At 51.3% G+C, this 16669-nt stretch overlaps 1 protein-coding gene across 5 annotated transcripts; it reads left to right on the forward strand.

Annotated features, from left to right (window-relative positions):
- The first annotated feature begins 482 nt into the window (after positions 1 to 482).
- On the forward strand, positions 483 to 14700 carry ETV4 (ETS variant 4). Of its 5 annotated transcripts, none has more exons than XM_015299450.4 (12): positions 483 to 606; positions 843 to 943; positions 1033 to 1129; positions 1302 to 1349; positions 4938 to 4991; positions 7571 to 7697; positions 7976 to 8134; positions 8969 to 9204; positions 11332 to 11400; positions 11714 to 11886; positions 12192 to 12293; positions 13000 to 14700. In XM_015299450.4, exons 2-12 carry the CDS (start codon positions 899 to 901, stop codon positions 13219 to 13221), a joined length of 1332 nt encoding a protein of 443 aa, XP_015154936.1. In that variant the 5' UTR covers positions 483 to 606; positions 843 to 898; the 3' UTR covers positions 13222 to 14700. The 5 variants fall into 5 exon arrangements, with proteins under 5 accessions (XP_015154936.1, XP_015154937.1, XP_015154938.1 ...); XM_015299451.4 differs by having other exon boundaries at positions 11717 to 11886; XM_015299452.4 differs by having other exon boundaries at positions 7574 to 7697.
- The last annotated feature ends 1969 nt before the right edge of the window (positions 14701 to 16669 follow it).

Below are 16669 nucleotides of genomic sequence, written 5' to 3' on the forward strand. Positions count from 1 at the left end.
TAGTATTAAGAGTAATTTGTGCTCATCCCTTCCTGTGCAGCAAGAGTAAAACTGGTTTTGGTTGCTTGGGCTTTAATTATTCTAACTCCAGGTGCATGAGTGAGATTTTTTTTCCAAATCTTGTTGGAACTTGAAGAACTTCCCGGGAACAGGGCTGAAAATAACCTTAAGACTCTTAGAAAATGACTGCAGTGTGGGTGAGAACTGGCAGGCCCCGTCGTGTGCCGCGCTGGGTAGGAGGCTGAAAGTGCAGGCTGAGCGTGCTCGCTCGGCGGCGGTTCGAGCTCCTTTGCAGCCTCTCATGAATGAACTTCCAGAGTTTTTTTATGAATGGGCGCTCCGTCCTTGAATGAACACCAGTGCGCCGCGCTCTGATTGGCCTCGGCGGATAAAGCCACGCCCACTTTCCCCCCAGCGTGCTGCGATTGGTGGACGCGCCCCAGCCCAGGGCTTCATTCACGAAGTCAATGAAACAAAGGAGCGGGGAGCCGAGCTCGTGAAGGCGGCGATGCGCCAATGGGAGGCCGCCCCCGGGCGCTCAACGGCCTGAACGGCCGCGCGGGCGGGGCTGCGTGGGGCTCCGCATGGGCCGGGAGTCGCCACCGGGTGAGGCGCGGGGCCGGAGGGTCGGGGCTCGTCCTGGGACCGGGGAGGGCTCATTCTCAGGGTCGGGGAGTTCTGTCTCACTCGCTTACTGAAGTTCTAGGGGCGGCTCGGCGCTCCCCTGGGGTCCCGGTTCTTCCAGCCCTCTATTCCTCTACCCGGTGGGGGGTGCTCCGCTTGTAGCCCCCATCCTCGGCAGGTGCCGGCCCGCTGGTAGCCTTCCTCTGTGCCTCCCCCAGGTGCGCTCCGAGAGCCGGGAGCTCCGCGGCCGCGGAGGTAGCGCCCGGGCGGCAGGATGAAGGGGTACGTGGACCAGCAGGTGCCGTTCACTTTCCCCCAGGTGAGTGGTGGCTCTACCGGGCGTGGGAGGGGGCTCAGGGCCGGGACAGCCTCCGTTCGGGGCCTCGCGCTGATCCGCTCTTCCCGCAGCCGCCGCCGGGCCATGCGGGCTCCGGGTGCCGGACTCCGACGGGCGCTGCGAAGAGCCCCATGGAGCCGGGCTTGCTGCCGGCGCAGGATTCGGAAGGTAAGGGTGGGGGGGGCTGTAGGGGGAGGCTGGGGAAGGCTCTGGGCAGGGTCCAGGTCCTCCCCCTGTGCCTCCGCCCCCACCTCCCCGTCCCGCCCGGCATCTCCCCGCTGGAGCATCCCGCTGTCCCTCCCCAGCGCTCCACTGAAGAAACCTCTCGCTTTTCGTGCAGACCTCTTCCAGGACTTGAGCCAGTTCCAGGAGACTTGGCTGACAGAAGGTAGGCTCCTTCCCCTTTCTCTGTTTTGGTTTCTTCGTCTTTCGCTTCTTTGTCTTTTTGGTGTTTGTACTGTTCCTTTGCTTTGTTTGCCCAGCTCCAAACATTGAGGATTTTTTTTCAGGCTTGCCAACCTCTGCGCTGTGTAAATGAAGAAGCATGAATCACACCATTGTGCTGGGTATTTGCTTATGAATGGAACTTGGCCGCCAGCCCGTTTTCCTGGTTACAATTTTTGTTTCAGCCTCTTCTTGTAACCGGTTTGATTTTATGCTAATTTGTCGCTGATCTTTGTTAGTTACCAAAACATTTATATTTCCTTAAGCAAACAATGAACTGTTATTTTAATCTGGGAGACGAGGTGCTTTTCCTAACCCTTTTTTCTTCTGGAAGATAATTCTCTGCAAGCACCGTCCTGGAGTTCATCTTTCTACATTAACATCTAAACTGTTTTGCCTCTTGACTTCAAGGAAGAGAAAACCTCAAGTGTTGGGGAGTGCCGTTAATTCCAAGTGAAAATAGTTCTAAGCAATGTAGTGAACTTTGGTCTAATTTCAGTGCTCCAAATGATCTATTTTGTTGAGGAACTGAAAAGGTTTCGTTAAGTACAGACTCCTGATAAATAGGAGAGCACTTACTGTGATATCAGTTCTTAATAGTTAAATAGTTGCTAAGTAAAGAAATGAAATACCTTATGCTCCTTTCAATTTGGAGTGGGTAGGATTCAGTGAGGATTTAAGGGTACAATAGGAATTAACTGAGGCTGTTCTGGGGTTGAAACACCGCTGATTTGGAGCAGGAATGTAGGTATCACTGGTCGTCTGTTGGATCTGATGAAGGTGCACACTTGCTTGGGACTGATTTCTCCATTGAGATGTTTATATCACAGTCAGATTCTGCCAGTCTTTCGACTTTGAGTTTTCTGATGCTTGATAATATTTTTCAGATATTAATCCAAAGAATTTGTGACCATCTGTGTGAATTCATCCCTGCTCTGTTACTGGCAGACGTTCCATAGTCAGTGCCTCAGGTGGAAGTGAGGTTGCATTGAGGTCTCATAGCAGTGGATGGAAAAAGGGAATTGTCATTAATGTGTCTCATTATGTATAATGCAAACCTTAGAGGAAAAGTAGCAGCACAGTGTTATGATTCCAGCTGAGTTCCTTCTGCCTGGAGGAAGAACTCTTTAATAGCCCTGAGGATGGAAGGAACTTTGGGTTGTGCTAACAGCTCCGCTCTTTGCATCCTATCAGATGAAATCCCCCCCCCTTTCTCACTCTTTATGAATACTCCGTAGCTTTAAAATGCCTTTCACTCCAATAACTTCAGGAACTTTGCTGCTTTCTATGAATTACTCCTCACGATGCACTCAGCAATGGTGTGCTGTGCTCTCAATCTTCTGCTGGGGGCAGCTGAGTGGCGAAGCATCCCAACATCTTATTGAGATCCCACAGCTGAGGATGGGGCTCTGGGTTTCCTATTACCTGATTTTATGCTGCAGTCACAAAAAGCGCAGTGCCTGCAGTGCTCAGTGCCTCATAAAACGTAATGACTTTTCTTTTTGATGGACATGCAGAGTATTCTTGAAATTACTAATGAATCTTCGGAGCTGAGAAGACAAGATTTTAATGGGGACAAAATGAAATGAGAGGGTAGAGCCCAGAAATAACAGCCATTAAAACATGGAAGGCTTCAGAGGTGGCTTTGTGCGGTGGGTTATTTCTGAGAGGTTACAGTAGAAGTGGAGAACAAAAATCTGTTGTAGGCTGTTTTGTTGCTGTCTGTTAGCAGGCAGATCTTCCGTCCCCTTTATCCTTGTTACCAGATTAAACCTCCAGGCTGAATGCAAGAGAAATGCTTGCGAGAAAATGCCCTGTGATTTAGAAACGACTGCATGCTTTCAGAAAAGAGGAAGGTTTTATATGGCTCATCCACATCCAGAATCTGTCAGAATGTGCTGATGTGACGCTGGCAGATGGTGACAGTGCAGAAGTGATCTTGGAATGAAGCTGTCAGCAAAGCGACGCTCAATAAGCTGAGAAACCCAACCTCGGCTCAGACGGTGTGATCGTATTATTTCTCCTAAGCCACTTTCTGAAGGTGGTTCACACAATGAATTGGGCAGGTTTGCTTCTGTTCCCCTCCCTTTGTTGCTTATGGTTCCCGTTAGCCGTCACATGGGTTATTTTAAGGAGCAGTGATTGCAGTGAGAAGAGCTCAGCTAGTTCCACTCTAATCCACTGCCCATTGTTAGCATGGGATTATTCCCTGAGGTTTATTTTTGGCATGTCTTGTCTATCTTGGCTTCACATGACCGAGATTAGTAGGCTTCCATTCCTCATCTCCCTTTACTCTGACTGCATTGCTTTAGAGCTAAGTGCAGACTTCTGTTCACGCCGCAATATCCAGAGCAAAGCAAGGTCTGCAGTGAACCAGCAGTATATTTTGTGAATGGTTTTGTGACTTAAGCTGCAAGCTCTCCCTTCCCTGCTGTTAAAGGGACATAAAAGTAATAGCTGGAAGTTATAAAATATTATTGCAACAGGCGTGTGCTGTGGTGAAGGTTCTCCCCGAGATGATTCCTCCCAGCTGCTGTGCAGTGAGGGCTGTGGGATGTGGGCTCAGCTGCACCTGAGCTGAGGGAAGCAGAGCACCCCCATCACCGAGGATGGGGCTCAGTAGTGTTTGTGCTTGGAACACTGGAAAGGATTATTCCCTGTATGGATGTGCAAGGGTGAAGTTAGGAATGCTGCTCTTGGCAAATGGGAGATGCAGGAAGTGAAGGAGGACATGTGTGGCTGACGGCTGTGAAATCACAAAGCTGGTAACTACAACAAACAAAGCAGCACCAGTAAGATATCCCAGCATTCTGGTGTCAAACCTGTACAGCAGCACTCTGGACTATGAAAGCATTCGATCTTTTGAATGTTAATCTGCCAAAAACACACTTGAGCACCTTGCAGTCAAACTCCTTCCTCTATTGTGCTGCTGACTTTGTGCCATGAGGCTCTTCGTTTTGGCTGAGGGAGACATTAAGTCTGGACTTTGTGCTGTTAGTGAGATGCTGAAGTTGTTCAGCAATATCTTCTTCCAAGTATCATTATTTTCCTCCTAAATGTTGTCTTCTTGTCTGTCTACAAGTGGTCTCCTATCCTGCTAGCAGCTATCCCCTGCTGCTGGAGCTGCTGAAAGGATACTTCCTATACAGAGATGTAGGTGTTTCCTGCTCTCCTCGCTGTTTTGGCACAGCCTTTCCAAATCCACCAGCTGGTCAGAGCGTTTCCTTTGCTGAATGCTTAAAAAAAGATCTCACCAATGATGCTGGTTGGGAAGAGTGAACCTGGAGCTAATAAACATCACCCTTTTTGCTCCCAAGGAAGGGGCGGGATGCTGAGGCACAGCTCTGCAGGCAGCAGAGCTGGATTCATGAATCCCAAAGAGAAGCAGCTCATCGGCACCAAAGTGCCTCCCCACAGAAGGCTCAGGTCTTTCCAGCGTAGAATCATTCCTACCTTACTGTTAATTGCACCATACAAAGTGCCAAATCTAATTCTCCTCTCTCTCTCTCTCTCTTCCCCCTCCCCCCGGCAGCTCAGGTTCCAGACAGCGATGAGCAATTTGTGCCTGACTTCCATTCAGAAAACCGTAAGTGGCGCGGGGCGGCTGCGCACCTCAGGGGAGAAGGGCTGGATATGTTTACAGGATCCATTTACCCCCAAAGGGCTCTGCAGATGTGGCACAGATATGGAGGCTGAAGTGCTCTGCTCAGCCCTGCTTTGTTGTGACAGTGACAACGAAGCCCTGGTGTTCCCATTCATACAATGGAGGGATATCTGCGTGCTCAGAGCTGATCAAACCTTATGCTGAGCTGATTCAGTGGGTGTGTTTCAGGTGGTGCACATGTGAATGGTCAGGCATCCTGTGAAGAGCTTACAGAGTGCGTTAATATAACCAAAGGTAGAATTTGTGCTGTCTCATCCCAGAGTGAAAGGAGTTGGGCTATGTGTGGAATTCTGGGTGCTGTACATCCCAGGTGGGGATGCTTTGGGGCTCTGCTCACCCACATGAGCTCGTGCTGCTGGGATCACATCCCACTGCCATTAGGAACTGAAGATACGTGCTGAAAATAGCCCTGTTTGCACCAGAGTGTGCAAAGCACAGCATTTGCATCCATCCTGCAGAGCAGTGAGCACTGTGCAGGTCCCACATGGGGCTGGGAGCTTCTGCCCATGGCTGTGCAGCAATTCCTTCTCTTTTCCTGCCCAAATGCCAACGGCACAGCGGTCGCTCCATCGTCTGGGCAGCTCTGGGAAGTTCATTTAGAGCCATTGTGGTCGGCTGTGCTGTTATCCCACCTCTGTTCCTCTCTGCTTGGGGCAGTTTTCCCTATGAAAACCAAAACGAAATGCTCCTCCAAGCGGTTCTCTCCTCCCTCCTTCCCGACTTGGCTCTGGGTGTGCTCTCTGAGTCATGCAGCTTGTTTCTTCCTCTCTTTGACCTAGAACTAAGAGGAGGGCTGGTCCCATGTTTCGCTCTGAATGAATGAGCCAGTTGTAATGCGATCGCCTGTTCCAGCTAGCAGGGGCCAGAAGGAGTGGGCTGCTCCCAGCACATTTTACTGCTTGAGGTTTCAATGGAGCTCAGTGTACTGAGCAGAGCATTTCTATTGGTCTTTTATTTTTCCTGCAGGCTCAGCCAACACATCAGTGTTTTTAGATGGGTTCTGTACATCCCTTTATGCTGTACATTGGGAAGAGCAGCTCAGGGCTGCCCATGGGAGCCCCTCATCCCCAGGGAGGAGCAGGAGCCAAAAGCAGTTTGAGGCTCTGCTCTCTGATGGTTGTATTTATTTACTCTGATTCTGTCAGGCTGCTTGGATCCCTCTGGGTGCTGGCATGATGCAGAGGGTGAAGGCAGGCTTTCCTGGAGTGTGCTGAATCCCAAGGCAGGCAAACAGAGCCAGGCTGGTGGGCTTTTTTTTCCCCCATCTTGCTGAGATCTGATTCTGGAGCTGGGTGGGGGAAGTGCTGGCAGTAAGAAGTGGTCAGAACGTCATGTACTGAGAGAAAGAAACAGCAGCCCCTTCCCCAGCCCTCTTGCTAGCAGCTTGCTGGGGCACTTAGGAATTGCCAGGCTTGCAGTGAGGCACAGCTGGTGCTCCTGTGGCATGGGTTAGTGCAGAAACAGACCCAGCAAAGTGAGTTATTCACGGCTCAGGATGTGATCTTCCACCCTTCAAACTGTAATCACAGCTCTGGACATCCCACTCCTTGCAAGTAGGGTTGTGTCAGCTCAAAGAGGTGGGAGGAAACTGGCGAAGGGACTGCAGTGAGCCTTGGGAAGGGCTCAGCCCTCGTTTGGGAGACCGACCTCTCCCTTGTTTGTACAAACAGAGCTGGGTACTTCTTTGGGGTTACTCTTCCTTCCTCCCTAAGTGCCATAGCCTCCTACCAGCAGCAGGGTCCATAGGCAGAAGATGCTCACCACATCCCTAAGCCAGGGTGAGATTTCCAGAGGAATCGGTGAAGGAAGTTGTGTTCCCTGCTGGATTTAATTAAGCACAAGAAGTAACGCTACCCACATCCTGACACTGTGAACTGCAACCCACATTTGTTATTCATGAAACCTTAACCAGCCCAGAAATAGTCCTCCTATTATAGGCTAGGAGGGAGGCTGCAGAGAGGACCTGCAAGCTGCTCTTCCAGCTTGGAGGTGGGTTTGGTGAAAACAGGGGCCTAAAGTCAGGTTCTACTGTGTGCTCTGTGTGAGCAGTGATGCAGCTCTTCTAGAACAGGACCTCCAGTTCTGAGTTGGTTGTGCTTCTGGAGATGCTTCTTGTATGAGAGTTAGTCTGGTGACTGCCTGTAATAGGATGCAATGTATGTAATAGGATGCAATCTATAATAGTATTTTCCCAGGGAAAGCCCTCAGCTCATTGTCTACAGAAGCCTCACACTTATTTTCATGCAGGACAAACCATACAATCAGGAAATGCACAGTGTGGCATTGTGTTATTGCATTATAACTTAATGCAGTGTTACGTGGTAATGCTACCCATAAGACATGCTTAACAAGTATGCCAACAGAAGAGAGTTTTGCCTGATGATGCAAACCAAAGCTTTGCTTTCATGTGTTGAAAAATAGGATTCCTGCATGCAACCCCTCGGGAGTTTCTCCATATATGAGAGAAATCTCAGCTTGATTTTCCCACCTCTCCCCCTCAGTAGCTTTTCATAGTCCTCCTGCAAAGATTAAAAAGGAACCACAGAGTCCCTCCTCGGACCCCACGCTGTCCTGCAACCACAAGCAGCCATTCCAGTACCGCAATGGAGAGCAGTGCCTTTATGCCAGGTAACACAGGGAGGGACGGGGGCTGTTGGGAAATTGGGTGCTGCTGTGTTATCTGATGAGCTCTTATTGCCACAACCTGACCTGGGGGAGAGCAGTGTGGTATGGATCTGCAGCACGGATCACGCAGGGGTTGGTATTTCCAATGCATGGCATAGCTCAGAGCCATGGGGGAGATCAGGGCCAGCATCTTTTTTTCCTCCCTAGTGCTGATGAGAGCAATACTGAGTGCATAATAACCATAGGATTGTAACGCTCCAATATCTGTTTGACTCCCCCAGTGCCTATGATCAACCCAGACCGGTTGGGATCAAATCCCCTGACCCAGGAACCCCAATCCAGTCACCGCTCCAGCAGTTCCCCAGACAGGACAGGAACTTCCTGACCCCTTCAGGGCCACCCCACCCCACATCCAGCTGTGGATACCTCATTGAAAACAGGTGAGCTGTGGGTGGAGGTGGCAGCCAGCAGTTGGGTCTGTCTGATTGGGTTTGGGAAGGACAGGGGGCTGCACTAGCAGAGGGGTGGCAGCATGGCAGGGAGGGGACTGTGCCCCTCTGCTCTGCCCTTATGGGACCCCCAGCACAACAAAGATGTGGGGTGGGTCCAGAGGAGAACACAAGGATTATCAGAGGCTGCAGAACCTCTGCTTTGGAGAAAGGTTGAGGGAGAAGAGAAGGCTCTGGGGGAGGCCTCATTGCAGCCTCCTTGTGCTTGAGAGGAGCTTATAAACAGGAGGGAGAATGCCTTTAAACTAAAAGAGGGGAGATGTAGGTGAGATGCAAGGAGGAAATTCTTTACCCAGAGGGCAGTAAGGCTGTGGCACTGCTGCCCAGAGCTGGGGTGCCAACCCCTGAAGGTGCCCATGGCCATGGATGGACCCTGGGCTGCCTGAGCTGCTGGAGGGCACTGAGCCCATGGCAGGGGGAGTGGAACCAGATTTGTTTAGGGCCCCTTCTAATACAGCTGTTCCATGACCCAGACCAAAGTGCTCAGCTTCTAGCTATCCCCCCCCACCCTGAAGCACCTTGAATCCACAGCTGCTGCTTGGGGTTTGAAGGGAAGTCTGACATGAGGCTCATCAATTGTTGTGAATGATGGGCTGTGTTGTTGTCATTGCAAATACCCACTGTAGGTTCTGCTCCCTGCCCCATCTCTGTGTGCAGCTCCTCCAGCCCTCACAACAAGCAGCACGAGGCCCTTTGTCCCCTTGACCAGCCCCACACCAGCTCAGAAGGCCAGGAAAGCATCCCAAGTCCTCTCTTCTCTTGCAGCTCTGCCTACCAGCCACCTGTGGAGATGTGCCACTCCTTCCCCTCCTCCCAGGGCATGGCCCAGGATGCTCCCATCGCCTACCAGCGCCCCATGTCTGAGCAATGCCTTCAGTTCCCCCCGCAGGGCTTCAAGCAGGAGTTCCATGACCCACAGTATGAGCAGGCGGGCAGCAGCTGCCAGTACCCAGCAGCCGTGGTCATCAAGCAGGAGCAGGTGGACTACATGTATGACTCAGGTGGGCAAAGAGAGCTCTTTCTGACCGTGGCATTGGCATGGATGAGCCAAGTCCATGGGTGAACATCCATCACTGGTGGGTTCTGGCCTTTCCAATTGTACTTTCGCATCTTCAGGAGCTGGGAAGGTGGCTGTGTAATGGGGAATGCAAGCAGTTCTGGCTGCTTGGGGCCTCCAAGAGAAGGTCAGGGCATTCACTTTCTGTAAGAAGTTATAGGAAGAAATTTCTGATAGGTTAGGAACTAGATGTAGGAGCTCAGAGGTGAAGATAACCCCACTCAGACTAGATTTAAGGCATGCTTCTTGTTGTTTTGCAAGAGAATAAGCAGCCTTTGGAGGAGGCTTTGCAATTCACTGATTAACCCAGAAGAGCTTGGCTTATTCTTAAGGCTGTTTCGGCAGCCCTGGAGGTCAAACGTTCTTCCTTGCCTCATGCTGAAGTTGAGTGCCTTTGGACAACAGCTGATTTTGACAGGATGAGAAGCCTGTTCTGACTTAGTGTTCTCCCTACCCACTCCATTCTGGTGAAGCTGCTCCAGAAACTGCAGGGTTGTGCTCATCATTACATCCCAAGCTCTTTGGTGAAGTCTGAACTGGGCTTCTATTCCCCTCCCTGCTGCCTTTCCAGAGCAGTGTGGGATCACATTCATCAAAAACCAAATCTATAAAGCATGAGAAAGGAGCCCTTTGTGTTTGTAGGTAATTAAAAACCTGGAAAATGGTCATGCAATGCCATACCTCATCTCAGCCAGGCTGGGTCACTGCATTAATAAACACCACTGATTTCATTTGCATTAATGGAACCAAAACCGGCTTCTTGGCTGCAGTCCCTAAAAGCCACTTGGGCCCCTGCCCAGCCTGGTGCATTTGGGAGGTTTGGACAAGAATCTTGCATTCTTAGGTATATTTTTATCTGGTCAGGTAATGCTGATCATTCTGGTTGGATTCCAAGGGCGAGTCCCTAAAGGCAGGAGCTTGGCTCTGCCAGAGGACTGGCAGAGAAACTGGAATCAGGGCTTGTCTGCTTCATTTTCTGCCCTAGAAGTGTTCTAAGCTTCTCTCCTATCTCAGTAGCAATGCATTTCCACTGCCATAGAACAAGGAATGATGCAAATGGAAATGTACAGCCTAGGGAACTGTTTGCCCCAGGGCCAAGGAATGATAGGAGCTGCTTCTCTTTGCTGCCCGGGTCTGTGATCCGGATTATACATCTGTGCAAAGGTGCAAACAAATGCAACAATGGACACAAGTAGATAACCTTCCTTTTAGCTCCCTGCAGCCGGACAATGATGTGCACTGTGTTAAGGGGACCTTTTTTTCCCTCCCCTTTTTTTAGCTCATTTTTTTGTCTATCTCCTTGCTCATAAGAGGCATCAGAAACAGGATCTTGGGGGAATCTCAAGACTTCTGCTATTCACTTCCTTCAGAAGGCATTTGGAGACCATAGTGGTCCCTACATTGAAGGCTCCGACACATTAACTCATCTGGTTAGAGAGCTCTGTGCAGAGAACTCCAACACTGGGCGCTGAAGCTTCGCATTGAAGGCATTAGAAATGGAGGAGAGGGAAAAGGTGTTCCCAGCTTCAAGGGGAGTTCCCCTCTTGAGGGGGATGTGGAGGCTGGCAGGAAGCAGAGAGGGAGAGATGTGAGATCAGTGTGGATGGAATTATACCAAAAACCTTCTACCATTAACAGCAGAAAGGAAGGAATCCAATATCTCAGAGCCAGTGTGGAACATCCACCTCAGGTCTCTGCAGCAGAGGTGTCTCTAAGCTGCTTGAAGTGCAGGGGTTGTGCTATACTATAAGATGATGCTATGGGGTAGTGCTATGGGATGACACTCTGTGCCCTCCTGGCCCCATTCAAACCCTAACCCTATAAACTGACAAACTGAGCCTGTTGCCCCAGAGCTGATGTGAAGGGCTGTTCTGCAGGAAGCCAGGTAGCACTGTGGAGATCAGCTGGTTCAATTCATGATACCAAACGTGGTGAAGGTGAAGTTGTAGTGGAGCAGCTGGGCTGCAAGAAGGGATCTGTCTGTCTTCTGCCCTTCGTGGGTGCTGCTAAGAGCTGTGCTTGTGCTGCCATATCTGCTTCTGACCCCTCTGTGCCTTCCTTCCCCTTCCAGGCTGCAGCTATGACAAGCAGATGAGGCCCTTTGCTGACGATGTCTGCGTTGTTCCAGAAAAATTTGAAGGTTAGAGGAAGAATAACTTCTTTAAATGGGGTTATCCAGCATCTCTGCTAGCAGCTTGGCCACTGCCTGCATTGCTCATAGTGCATTCACTGTGATTCATGAGCGGCTCTTTGGCACCCTGTTTCCTGAGCATCTTTAGCAGCACGTTGTAACGATCGTATCTTAATTGGGAAGTGCATCAGAGCTTCTAGAAGAGCTGCTGGTGAATTTGCTGCTTTGGTTTGTGTGAACTGAAATATGCCGGGTAAACTTTGGTGAGATGTGCTCTCTTTGCAGCTGTGTTTTACCCTCAGAAGCACTTTGTCCCTCTCAGCAGGTGACATCAAGCAGGAGGTCGGAGGGTACCGGGAGGGCCCTCCCTATCAGCGGAGGGGATCTCTCCAGCTCTGGCAGTTCCTTGTGGCTCTATTGGATGATCCCACCAACTCCCACTTCATTGCCTGGACTGGAAGAGGGATGGAGTTCAAGCTGATTGAGCCAGAAGAGGTGAAGCCTTCTTGTTTCTCTGCAAGCTCAGGGGGAGCAGCTGCTGACCTCTGAGAGCCTCCCCAAGTCCAACCTCAGCCCACCCCCACCGTGCCCACCAACCACATCCCTCAGTGCTCCATTTTCACTGTTCTTAATGTCCTGCAGGCAATTGGAACTGCTGAGCCCGTGCTATTGTTTGAGCCTCTTCCTTAAATGCTGTAAATGTTTCTATGTGCCGCGGTCCCCTTCATCCAAAGATGATCAGCTGGATGGTGTTCTTTGTGCTCACAGCCACTCACACACTCTGTGGCTTTATCCTGCAGGTAGCCAGGCTGTGGGGCATCCAGAAGAACCGGCCAGCCATGAACTACGACAAGCTGAGCCGCTCTCTTCGCTACTATTATGAGAAAGGCATCATGCAGAAGGTGAGTTTGCAAAGCATCATAGAATGGTCTGGGTTGAAAAGGACCACAATGATCATCCAGTTCCAACCCCCTGCTATGTGCAGGGTTGCCAACCAGCAGACCAGGCTGCCCAGAGCCACATCCAGCCTGGCCTTGAATGCCTGCAGGGATGGGGCATCCACAGCCTCCTTGGGCAACCTGTTCCAGTGTGTCACCACCCTCTGGGTGAAAAAATTCCTCCTCATATCCAACCTAAACCTCCCCTGTCTCAGTTTAAAACCATTCCCTTTTGTCCTATCACCATCCACCCTCATAAACAGAGCAGCTGGAGCTTTTGTGCCACTTGTGATGATCCCTTCTGGGAGAGCCAGGAAGCCTTGCAGGTGCACCATGTCCTCGGGCTCACTGATTTACTCACCCCTTACCCATGCTCTGCAGCAGGTAAATGAGGATGGTGCAAAGGAGCTGGAGCCAGGAATGACATAAAGAAATGATGGCTCCTCTTTGTATTATTTTCCTGCATATCAGTAGTAAGAAGAGTTTCAATTTAGGCAGCTGCAAAGGTGTACAATCAGGTGAGGGAGAGACCCACTGCATGTGGCTTGGCTCTGCATGGTGGGGATGTTCTCTCCCAGATCCAGGACATTGGAGGGGATAACTGTGCGTGTGACACCATGCTGGGCAATGAGGCTGTCGGCTGCATCCTCTGCTCTCTTTCTCCCTACAGGTGGCAGGGGAACGCTACGTCTACAAGTTTGTGTGTGAGCCCGAGGCTCTGTTCTCTCTGGCCTTCCCTGACAACCAGCGGCCGGCCCTGAAGGCAGAGCTGGAGAGGCAGATCAGCGAGGAGGACACGGTGCCTCTGTCCCACCTGGATGAGAGCACTGCTTACCTGCCTGACCTTGGGAGCCTCCCCCCGCAGCTCTATGGCAAAGGCTACACCTACTAGAGCTGCTGGAGCCGTGTGCCACCCTGATCGTGTATATAAGGAGATGTCTGGTTAGTAACCAAGCTGTATAGGTGTTTTCCCAGGCCAGCCTGGGGCTGCACAGAGCTATGATACCTGCTGTGGGCAGGAGAAGGGTTCAGGTCAATGTGTGGTTGGATAACCAGCAGGGGGTCAATGGGGCTGCTGGGTGCTGGTGGTGCCAACCCCATATCTGGCAGGATGGGACCACTCCTCAGTGTGAAGTCATCACCTGAGCAGGGCAGCTGTGGCTTCCCAGCATCACAGGTGGTCGCTGCCTCCAGCAGGAGCCCACCTACAGCATTCCTCCCCCCTTGGCAGATGTGATGCCATCCTGCTTGGCTTCTTCTCACAGCTGGGGATGCTACAGCTGCTGCTGGCTGCCTTCCTCCAGTGCTGACCCCCTGGGTATATTGCCCTCAGCCGGGGCAGCCCAGACCTGTGCAGATTCACCTCCTCAGGGCCAACCTTCTCTTCTGCCCAGGAGAGCTGTGCCATGTGGCTGCAAACCAAATGCCTTCCCCTGAATTGCTCTGTTGGCACTGAGAAGTGCCTGTCCCGTACGTGCATGCTCCTGCATTGCCACCTCCTTGCCTGCAGCACCTCATGCCAGGGCTGCCACATGTTCTTGAGCTGGGCAGCTGAAGGTGTGGGCCAGGGTGAGAGCACTCCCACTGTGCATGGCCCTAAAACCAGCACAGGGCAAGCACAGAGCTTCCAGATGTGCTGTGCTGGGTATGAGGGGAGTCAAATCAATGTCATAGCCTCTACCACCAGGCCATATGTGTGGCATGGCTGTTCCAGCCTAGACAAGGGCTAGAACCATCTCTAGGATCTTTGGAGGCTCAGGGACTTGGCTAGAAAATCACCTGAGGTGTGAAAAGAACCTGGGGGGGGGGAGGCATTATGAATACACTCTAAAAAGTAACTTAAATCGGAGCTCTTAACATCTGAATTCAGACCCAACCTCTGCATGCGTTTACCTCTTTGAAGGAAAGTCTGAAGTGTTGGAAAGGCAGATATCTCTGCAGCCTGAAGCAGCACTTTAACTGTTTTTCCCCAGTAGTGAACATTTACAGTGGGCACCACATCCCCGGGGAGAGGTGCTGTGCTTCTTAATTAGCTGCTCCAGCCCAGCGCCCATTGGGGTGAGGAGCTGCGTGGTGAATCTGTACCAAAACAGCCTCTTTCCTCCTTGACTGAAAGACCCATTCCGTCTGTGCTTCTGCCCTGCAGGGCTGGCAGCAGCCCCTCCTGGGGGGCTCAGGAGCAGCCCCCTCTGCTGCTGCCTTCTCATGCTCAGCCCTGGGCTTCCAGCCCTGCTGCCTCATCCCACTCTACCGCGTGCCTCCACTGCCCCAAAGTGATGGAGAAGGGGAACCCTGCTGTTGGTATAATCTGCCTTTACTATTTATGAGTGTAAAAAAAATACTATAATTAATAAATTGGTCTATGTCTTTGGCTGCTGCCCCTTTCTTTTAGCCCCTGGCTGTTCCACCAGCTTGCTTTGTTGATGCCTCAAAGCTGCAGGATGCCTGAAGCAATTTGTTTCCTGGAGATCTTTGGGCTACCCTTGAGCCCATTCAAGCTTCCTTCCAGAAAGGAGGGAGCTGATTATCAGTCGGATGACATTGCAGCCCCATCTTTCACTTTGAGTTGTCAGTGCACGGATCAATGCTGCACGGAGCAGTTCTGGGAATCAGCAAGATCAGGTTCTCATAATTGAGGGGGGGTGACCTCTAAAGGGCAGAGATTTATAATACCCACAGCAGAGAGTGGGAGCTGATAAATGCACTCTGCAGTCCCAGTTCAGGCAGGCCGAGGCTGCTGGGGTGCCACCATTCCTTGTGCTACTCCTGGAGGTGCCAACCCCATCCCACCCTGCGTGGGAGGTTCCAACACTCAGACACCAAAATGCCCCCAGCTGTAGCCAGCAGTGCTGCCTTGCTCCAAGCTGGATCTTTGTGGCACATCCATGGGTGCAAGGGGTTGTGCCAGTACAGCCAGTGCAGCATTCCTCCCCAGCACTTCCCCTATGAAATCCCAGCCCCGCTCTGCTCCATGCTCAGTGGTCAGGATAGGGAGGAAAGACATAGCTCACACCATTGCTCTTCCTCAAAAAGCCCCCAAAGGCAATTTCTGCTCCCGACAACACTCTGCCACCTGGATGCACATACACCTGATATTCTCACACTTTTTCACTATTGTTTCCTTACCCTATTCAAGATTTATCCTACTGGCTTATTCCTCAGGATACAACGGTGCTTTGGGACCAGCAGGAAATAAACCTTCAGCATTCATTTCTTTCCAATTTTACCTTTTCCTAGCATGTCTGTTCAGCTTGTTGCTCCTGTTGCCATGGCCTTGCTGTCCCTCTGCCTCCAGTAACAGCACAGAGCCCAGCAGGATGCTCCATAAATCTCTCACATAGAACACAATGCAAAGTTCCTTTCTGGTCATAGTAAATAATTAACGTGCAACATTACAGCATGTCCCCGATGTACCCTTAAGTGTGTGCTGTCTGGGACAAAGGAATGAGCCCTAACAGGTTGCCAAGTGGAGCTGAACTCTCCTGAGACCACATCTATAGGATTTTCTGAATGGAGATTGGTGCAGGAAATATTCTACCACTGGATTCCATAAGGCTGAATGGTGGTAATGAAGAAAGGCAATAGCAAATCTCACCTGATTGCATTGTGTTAACAATCCCCTTCCCACACACCTCTCCCTGATCCAGCACAGAGTGCAAGACACTGCTCCACTGCTTTGGCACATGTCCTGTCCCAGGGGCACCAGGCACAATGCTGGGCAGTGCATGCCACACCATTACAACACCATGGGTGAGCACAACCCCAGAGGCACTAACATCAGGACATTAAATCCTTACAGTGTTTTATGGAGGCACTGGCATTGGTCTTGCAGATACGCACAAGAGATTTGCCCTGCTAAATACATCAGCCCTAATGCCACCTCTGCACATCTTCCCCTCTTCCTTGAATCACAGTAACGATGCCATCCACCGCACCTGCTGGATGCCATTGGGCACAATGAATATTGATCTCCCTGCAGGCTGATGGCTGAGACACCCATACGACAGCAGGGGGGAGTGCCTGCAGTGTGCTGAATGCAGGGCAGGGGGAGCAGAGCTGCCCACAGCAGCTTCAGCCATTAATAATGTGTCCATCCTGGAACGATGGGCAGGTATGGGGTGGGAGAGCAAAGCAGCAGTAAGGGAGGCAGTTGAAGGGGGAGCTCATTAGCTGGAGCAGTTAATAGCACCTGAAGCGCCTCTCATGTTCTGGCTCAGCTCCACAACACCTGTTTCCATTTCTCTGAGTGAGCTCCATGTAAGTCTGGGGGGTGCTGCCACTGCTGCCCTTTCTGCTTTCATTCCATCAGGCAGAGAGAGACAGAGCCCCCAGGGTCAGGC

The sequence above is a fragment of the Gallus gallus genome, chromosome 27 (genome assembly GCF_016699485.2).
Source record: "Gallus gallus isolate bGalGal1 chromosome 27, bGalGal1.mat.broiler.GRCg7b, whole genome shotgun sequence".
Lineage (NCBI taxonomy): Eukaryota > Metazoa > Chordata > Aves > Galliformes > Phasianidae > Gallus > Gallus gallus.

What these genes read in the sequence shown, in the direction of transcription:
- ETV4 (XM_046904454.1), top strand. Translation starts at nt 1,046, where the DNA reads ATGCGGGCTCCGGGTGCCGGACTCCGACGGGCGCTGCGAAGAGCCCCA. An exon ending in TGACTTCCATTCAGAAAACC is followed by an intron (nt 4,992 to 7,570) that starts GTAAGTGGCGCG and finishes TCTCCCCCTCAG; the next exon opens with TAGCTTTTCATAGTCCTCCT. An exon ending in GGATACCTCATTGAAAACAG is followed by an intron (nt 8,135 to 8,968) that starts GTGAGCTGTGGG and finishes CTTCTCTTGCAG; the next exon opens with CTCTGCCTACCAGCCACCTG.